This window comes from Ascaphus truei, chromosome 2 (assembly GCF_040206685.1).
Source record: "Ascaphus truei isolate aAscTru1 chromosome 2, aAscTru1.hap1, whole genome shotgun sequence".
In the NCBI taxonomy this organism is placed as follows: domain Eukaryota; kingdom Metazoa; phylum Chordata; class Amphibia; order Anura; family Ascaphidae; genus Ascaphus; species Ascaphus truei.
Genome location: NC_134484.1, coordinates 320,245,594 through 320,254,282, shown reverse-complemented (window position 1 = coordinate 320,254,282; position 8,689 = coordinate 320,245,594). Strand labels below are relative to the sequence as shown.

General features: G+C 40.4%; 1 protein-coding gene across 3 annotated transcripts in view; it reads right to left on the bottom strand.

Annotated features, from left to right (window-relative positions):
* Positions 1-5,981: 5,981 nt before the first annotated feature.
* ITPRID1 (ITPR interacting domain containing 1) overlaps positions 5,982-8,689 on the bottom strand; it is a 220,354-nt gene continuing 217,646 nt past the window's right edge. For all 3 annotated transcript variants that reach the window (XM_075586548.1, XM_075586547.1, XM_075586549.1), the window contains one exon: positions 5,982-7,650. In XM_075586548.1, coding sequence (XP_075442663.1) covers positions 7,615-7,650 — 36 coding nt within the window. In that variant the 3' untranslated portion in view covers positions 5,982-7,614. The remainder of the gene's footprint in view (positions 7,651-8,689) is intronic.

The window sequence follows — 8,689 nt, the reverse complement described above, 5'->3', positions numbered from 1 at the left end:
CGCTCGGGTCTAACCCGGTCGCGCTGGTGATGTCACACTGCAGGCGGTTCTGGATACGGTTCGTCTGGGTGGCCAAAATTCCTCCACTCTACGTGTTTCGCCCAGTCAACACTGTTAGCAGCTTCGTCAGGAGTGTGGAGTGATTGATACTGTGCTACATTTATAGCCCTCCTAATCAATAAAATTAATTGGGCTGTTTGTATGGGCAAAAGAAGGGTGCAGCTTTGAATCAATTATACAATGAATAGAAGCACAATAAGAGCACCATCTGGTGTTCTCTTTACACATTTCATCTGTAATGAATTTAGAGGGAATATGTATTTATCCACATAGGATTTTTCTTAAGATTTGTCACTCAGATATTTAACCTTTGATATGGAGGTGGAGAATGAGTGTATGTGTGTGTATAGAGACCATATGTCTCCAGATAAAGAGACGCTGAGACCTAGGGAAGCTGTAATCTGCACAGAGAAGTTCTCGAGTACCAGTACCAGAAGCCCAAATTTTCTCTCTATGACGGATCGTGTAGATATATGTGCCACATTATACCTCTCCTCTGCTTCACATTGAGGGTTTGCCAGCGGGGTCAACAGCCACGGCCTAATTCCGTATCCTGAGTCACCTATAATCCATCGTGCACAAATATGATACAATTTGTGTTAAAATTATTACATTCAACAGTTCATAGAAAAACTAGAGTTGTTTCTTAACACATCATAATATGTACGCACCCACCAGCTAACCAGGTCCAAAATAGCCCTGTTCGAAAGCATGGAAGACTGATGAGTTTCTCAGGATAGAGGAATCGTGACTGGAACCAGGGAATTTGGCTACCACATGCATAATCTTCATCGTGGCATCGCATACCACCTGTACATTCAGGGAATGGTAGTGCTTACGGTTGCGGTAAGCATGCTCACGCTGACTAGGCGGGATCAAAGCAACATGGGTGCAATCTATTGCAATCTATTGCACCCATCACACATGGTATCCCGGCTATGGTATAAAAGCCATTCCTGACTTCCAGCCACTCTGTGTGCTCTGTAGGAAAATGAATTAATTCCTAGCGTGTCTATTCAGTGCACATAGAAACTGGGTAAAGGCCCGCGAGAATGTAGATTGCGAGACCCCACCCACTATGCCTACAGTAGTCTGGAATGACGCGGAATCAAGATAATGTAATGAGCACAGCATTTTAACAAGCCCAGGGACTGCACGACCTCTGGCTGTCACAAAATCTAAATCTCCACGTATCTCTTCATAAAGAGCTAAGATTGCTGCTGAACTCAAACGATAGCGACTTATAATCTCCTCCTCACTTATCCTATCTAACATGGTTCTCTCCCTGTACAAACGAGGACGAGGCACAACTTCTCTCCTCTCTCTTCTCCTCTCATCTCTTTGCCCTCTCCCTCGACCTCTCCCTCTCCTGTCCGCGTCCCTGTCCCTGTCTCTGTCCCTTCCTTGGCCTGTGACATCCTCTCCATCAGCTAGCCTTTCCTCCAATAGAATCTTCCTCCGTCTCATAAACATTTGCATCATTTTCAGGTCTGTAGCTGTCAATGCGCAGGTAATTAGCCTCCTTTAAATACCTATGTGATGATGTCAGGTGACTTGATGAAGTGCAAGGTGTTACATTAACATATCCAAGTAGTTAACTCCAAACGGGTATCCAGTACGAATTAAAAGGATTATTTATGTGTGTTCATCAGGCAATCATGAAATTTGACAAAGATGTAACGTTAAGCTTTGTACAACCATTTATTCGCAAGAATTTATGGAATGTGTAATGCATGTACCACTTCTGAACGCAACACTCAGTCATCTCATTAGGATACAACCATGACATTGACGTTGAAAAAGTACGTTGCAACATGTCTAATTTGGCATGTTATTGTCAAATGTTCACATAAACTAATTGTAATGTGTATATGCATAATTTAATGCCATCAGGATACTTGCTATTGATTATGTTTGAATCGTGTAAAAATGAGTAACTATTATAGATATGTGTATAACTTAGCATGAAGTGATTCTAATGCATGGTGTACAATGTAAACATGCAATGTTATTGAGTGTCCAATTGCGGACGTCATGAAAAGAGGGAGGTCACAAAGTACATGTAAACATGAAAACAAACAGCTACATTGACATTTGATCATGCGTTACACATTCAAAGCATTCTCTAATGTATACCAACATTAGTATATGCTGGATCTGTTAGATGTGTGAAATGTGTTACATCATATAATAAATTGAAGCACACTTAAGTAACATGTTTCATATGATGTGACCTGTTCCTTTAAGAGTTTACTATAGGAGTTTCCCTTGACACATCATAACATTAAGACTAATGTGACACGCAAATCATCATAACATTGAAAAGTACAATGTTGTGCCAATAAAAAACGTAAGCGTTGACACGATGAACTGATTGACATCGACACTGTAATGCCAAGCACATTTGTATTATGAGCAATAGAACGTAAACAGTCCTATAATGTTATAAGTCCCCGCTCCATTGACTACATTGATGTAGAGATGAGCTATTTTTTCTAAGTGCCGTCCCGGCAACCTTGCCGATCCTTCTCCCCTCTAACTTGCCAACTTCAGTTGGCGGGACCAATTGCCGATGAAATCTCCATTTTTGAGTGCCGATCAGCACCGATAAGCTGATCGGGGCTACTAGAATACAGCAAATTTCAAAAAGTGCCGATAAGTGGGTTATCGGCAGCCGCATGCCGATAAATTTTTATCGGGAAGAAGAAATGGCGATTTTGACCAGTTATCGGCACTTACTGAATCTCAAATCCAATTTTGGCGGGAAAATGCCGATAAAAGCCTTATCGGCTTCTTACTGCATGAGGCCCATCATCTTGATGATCTTTAGCTTTTCCACAATAGACATCGATTGGCTCCACTGGGGATGGAACTGCAGAGACATCATCGTTCTCCTCCAGTGCCATTGCTTCTGTAGGTGTACCAAACGGAGCAACTTCCATGGCTCATTAGTCTCTGGAGAACATCTTTGCGTCTTTCCTTGTGTGAATGTCCAGGGCACTCTTCACCTCCCTGGTCTCCTCGATGGCTGCCACTCACCTATAGGTGACTATAGACCTATAGTCTCCTCAGTGACTGCCACTCAATAGGTTGAACTTGATGGACGGAAGTCTTTTTTCAACCTCATCTACTATGTAACTATGTAACCTGCAGTATGAAGGAGGTGTTTCTGTATCAGCTCCTGGCAACACAAGATAAGACATCCATCTCATTGGAACTCCCACTGCCTATTGCTGAAGAAATATCATTATGGACATTCTTGCAGTCCCTAAACTTTTACCTCTGTGAATAGCATGTGCCACATGCATCACATTTGGCAGTGCGTGTGATTTCTCCTCCAGGGCGCCTGCAGATAACTCATACAGTACATCCTGGAAAAATAATTTGCCTAGGCTAGAAATCACAAAGATGCCCACCTTGGACTTTGTAATGTGTGACTGTTAAGGCAGTAGACTCCATGTTGAGTTGAGGTCGCGACATTGTAATGTGTTCAACTTTGCTGGTGAACACTACTAGAAATACTTTAAACTCCTCAAGCTTTAACAGGAACTCAAACGGGGTCGTAGTAAATTTTTAAAATCCAAATGGAAGCAAAATGTGCACACAGTACGGTGGGGCTTCGTTACACACTTGCTCACACGTGCACTTTTGCTTTTGTCAAACGTCTCTCCCCCGTCAAGACTATTGGGGGTGGGTCTGGCTCTTTTCCCTTGATTCTCATCAGACAGTCCTGAAAAGGTGTGGCCATACTTTTGCACCCAGGCATCCTTTTCAAAATGTCCTGTTTTTTTTTTTTTTTGCAGAAAACTTTCTTGGCGGGAATCTTTGTTCCACTTGGTTCTGCAGAAAAATACTAGAGGAAAACTTTTGCACAAAAGTCCCTATCACATTTTCAAACAATTTTTAGCTGAAAAATTGGACCCAGTTTATTCTGTCTCATTGCAGGACATTCAAGCAATGCAATACTCAGTCCTTGGACATTGCAAGCTGTAACTCCTGGTGCATAAATATGACAAACAGTCCATGATACTTTAATTGTGCAAACTAGCTCCACTGGCGGGAGACCGCAGTCCCCTTTTCTGTTGCAACATTTTCTTGTGGGGCCCACTATAAAGTCTGCAAAACTCTCTTGGCAGAATAAATTTTGCAATATAATCATAGCTCTTAGTGCACAGAAACTTTGAACTACAGTACTGAATACATGACCTGTACAGAAAACATTCCACTGGCAGATAACAACAACCTACATTTAGGGAGCGCCCTAGTTTATTTATATTATTAGATAACAACAAAATCTGGTTATATGTTAAAGATCCTCTCCACCTACAGTGTACGCTCACCTCTACCATCCCATGGATGCTTTAAATATTTATATGTAAATTTAAATTTAATTTATATGTAAATATCTGCATATTTGTGAGTGCAGGTTGTGTCTCTTGTCCTGTTTGTGGATTTCCTATGTAAGTATTAAAGTGTAAGTATTAAAGTGCTTTCTTTCTATTTGAATGTGACGTTGTGTTTATGAGTGCAACTTTTGAATATTGGTCCTGTTGGACCTTTAATGCTGAGATGATCCACCAGGCAATTTGCTCTTAATATTCTTAAGTGATGTGGCTAGATTACAGTCCAGTTTTAGTTCGCTGCTCCTTGATATAACACTCCTCTTTCCTTTTTTCATGTTCGCTGGGATATGAGTGGAGCTCTGATACATCTTGATCTTTGGATTTGGTGCAGTCTGGCTGGTGGTATTTGAGAGATCAGAACTCTCCTACTAGTTGAATTCAGTTAAACCTCTCCATTCTCCCACCTCTTGCAGATCTGATCCCAGGTAATAATGCATAGAGTTGTATGTTAACATGGGATACTGGTGAAGACTACTATTAGTATCACCACTCCAGTGTATGGTTAAGTAGGTATAGGGATGCTGGGTGAGCTATTAACTAGGTATAGTAAAGTTGAGAGATCAGGTGTCCCAAACTGCTGAAAACTCAATAAGAGCTGGTATTTATACCCCAATGCTTTAAATATCTGTGAAAGTGTGAGTGAACTGTATTCCTCTCTCTACTTAAAAGCTTATTGATTTGCACTACCGTATGTGTTCCTCTTTTCTCTCTTTTATCTGCATATGCCACTTGATTGGGAGGAGTGGTAATTGCAGCTGATTGCACTGGTGTGCATGTAAATATCCACCCCTAGGATCCTGTGATATGGTCCTATTTTTATTTCCTATCCATTAATATGGTTTAATTGTGTCAATATCACTTTTTAACAGTTACTTATTGTCACATTGTGTATTATATATTATATTGGTAGAGTGCATCAAGTGACCCCTTATATTTTTCACCTATTGTTGAGGAACCAGGGAGAGATTCACCTGCTGAGGGGACCTTCTCTGTAATAAAGCTGTAAGCCAGGGGACGTCCATGTATGGGCATTTACCTGTAAATGGCTACATCCTGTGGACTATGCTAGAGATAGGGATGACTATATTTGGGCATGCCATTTTGGGCTTCTTGGCCCACCTCCAACCCAAGTAATCAAATCAACTGGGCCTGTGGCCATGTGCAGAGACCAGGACTATTGTTCCTACACAGACTGGCTGGCATCTCCCTGATTGGGGCACGGGTAAAACTACTACTGCTCCCCAACCTCATTAGTTATCCTGGAGAGAGCTCAAAGGGAGTCACCAGATGGGAACGGAGGAGACCCAGTGCAGGGGTCTAGAGCATCTGGTAGAGCTGCAGTCTTTGTGTGCAGCATCAGCCAGAGCTTTTTGGAGTGCTGGATCGTATAGGTGAGCCGCATTGGCCGGAGACCCCCCAGGGAACAATCCTGGCACCAGTGCAGAGGAGACCAGCAACCCCTCATCACTTGAAAGAACATTTACCTGGAGAGTCAAGCTGCTGCGGCAGCCTCCAGAGGCAATTTTGGGCATCCAGCTGCGGTGGCTGAAGATTCCCAGCATACCAAGCATGTAGCCCTGGAGGCTATTAGCCACTTTCCAGTACTTTGTTCTGTTGAACTGTTTGAAATTAAAAAAAGACCTGTGGGTGGGTTCCGTCGACTATTCAGGCCCATCTGAAGCTATCACAAGAACTGTGATAACACTCTTTCTATGAGTATTTTTCCCCATGTCATTCCCCTGTATTTTATATTTGTCCTGGGTGTTCGAATCGCTGTTGTTGTGTCCCCACATAATAAATTGATAAATTCAGTATTATGCTGTTGTCTACTTTTAAGTGCACAGTATGTTATTACAATATATTCATGTGATTTGCAAATTAATTAACTTAATTACTTATGTATTTCAGTGAACTTCAGTGAGTTTCATTGAAATTCTTGAAGAAATATATCATATTAATTTGTACAGTATCTTGCATTGCTGTACATTTGTGTAATATTTTGTCTTCATTATCATTGACATTTCTGCAACGGAGATTAACTATCAAAAATGAGCAAGTATTTGAAAAGGATAATTACTTTGAGTTAATGCACACACTGGATATTCACTTTCAGACTACATAGAAGAATATTATTTACGTTTTCAAATAAGTTAAAATCAGACCCTTATCATTGTAAACTAATACAGTATCACTGCCCATTGGGCTGAATGTACTCAGTATATTTCTACAAATGTGTTCCTTTTTCATATACTGTAGTAGCTCAATGTACGCATATACAGTATAACGTTACTGATAAGTTTTTTTTCACAACATGAAATGTTAATAGTAAAGTTATGGAAGTTAAATATGCTGGTATTTGTTTAATTTTATCTACAAAGAAATGTACACTTCTCAATTAATTGTCTATTTAAAGTATAAATAGTATTTTGTTTGCTATAAAACTAATCTGTTGAAAAGAAAAATAACTTGTCACTTAAATCACTACTACCATAGTCTACACAATTATAAATGAATTTGTTGAAAGTAAATTCAGTGCCAACCTTACAAGGCCTTAGATTCGTCTATGCCTCCCACTGGCAGCAGCACAAAAATAAATGGTAAGTATTCTGAAGCAGGGGATAATGACCCTGTGTGCTCTTATTTACAGCAGCATTATTTACAATAAATAATAATCTAGAATGCACTTCCTTTTACGGCAATATGTGTGAAAATATAGGCAGTCGCTATGTACAGTTTCTTATTGAGAGAAACAGTGGCACAAAATGCATGATAGGAATACAGATGCATAGACAAAAGGGCAATTGCTCCGCATTCCTGACAATAAGCACAAAGTCTATTGTTGCCATTAAAGTAAAATATGGCTTATCAAAGGGTCATAGTCTGGGTGACCAGCTCGGTGCAGTATATTAAACCGTGTTAATCCTTTTTCAAGCACTAAAAGGAAAGTCCTCTTGGTTTAATAGTGTATAGTGATTTCTGAACCGCAACACCCGTGTGTATTTTATAGATGCTGGCAATGTCTGTATACTCTTGCACAGATCAAAAAGGACTTGAAATGGCCTTTAAAAATAATCAGCTCCACAATTATGAGAAATGATATGATCAGCAAGTAGTTGTCAGAATTTTTCATCGTCTTCTCCCAGTTTTATGTTCATGGGTTGTTGAAGTTTCTGAAGGTTCTCTTTATCTGGAAAGTAAAACAATGTTATTTTGACAGACATACACAAACAGAAGAGAATATTCTCTAGTGCACTGTGCTTTCTCAGTGGAAAATGAACAGTTATCTTACTTGGTTTTCATAGACTGTTCAGGCATACATAAATATGTATAAATCTCAATGGTTGTTTAGGGTGAAAATTTGAATAGAACTTAATTGAAGATATACTTCTCTTAACAAAGTTTAAAAACACACAACTCTTCATGTGGTGGCTATAATAGTACATCAAAGAAACAAACTATTATTCGCCTTAAATCAGCATTACAGTGCATATTATTAAGCAGTGGTCTGCCATAAGACACCTAAGGCCTGCAATATAGTGCGCTACCGTGCGCGCGTGTCAATTATAATTAGCTGTGTTTGCCAGACGTTCCTATACTCGGGACGCGTGTGCGCTCGGCCATGAGCGGTGGCGCAGCAGACCAGGAAAATTACAATAAAATTGTATTTCCGCGCTGCTGCCGCACCGCTGACCAATAACAGCGCGGCCTAACGCTGTGATGTCAGAGTCCCGCCCCCTAATCACGCACGTCACCGCTTGCAGCCTACAAACTAAATGCACACGCCATGTGCACGAGCAACGCCGGTCGCGCGCCCGCACAATCAGCAGCAACAACTATAAAACAAGCCTTACAGCCCATCCACTTGAATAGACCATAATGTGTCTTCCAGCATAGGAAGATGTCTAACAGTATGTAACAGCACTACTGAATGTATAACAGATATATGACGTTATAAGCCAAAGAGACTAAAGGGATACCCAGTCTCTGTATCCTTTAGAGCTGAAGTAGCAACAACAAGACATTTGGCTCATAACTCAGATGAAATTATATATGAAGCAAATGAACTTAAAAGAACACAGACTCCCTTTAGGTAAATTTACATTCTTTTCCAACAAAAGGACTATGCAACACTACGGTACTGTATTATAATGACTTTGTATTCATTGTAGTTCCTTATAGCCTATTCTTGCAAAGCTTTACTTGCTCAGAAGTAAGTTGTGTCACTT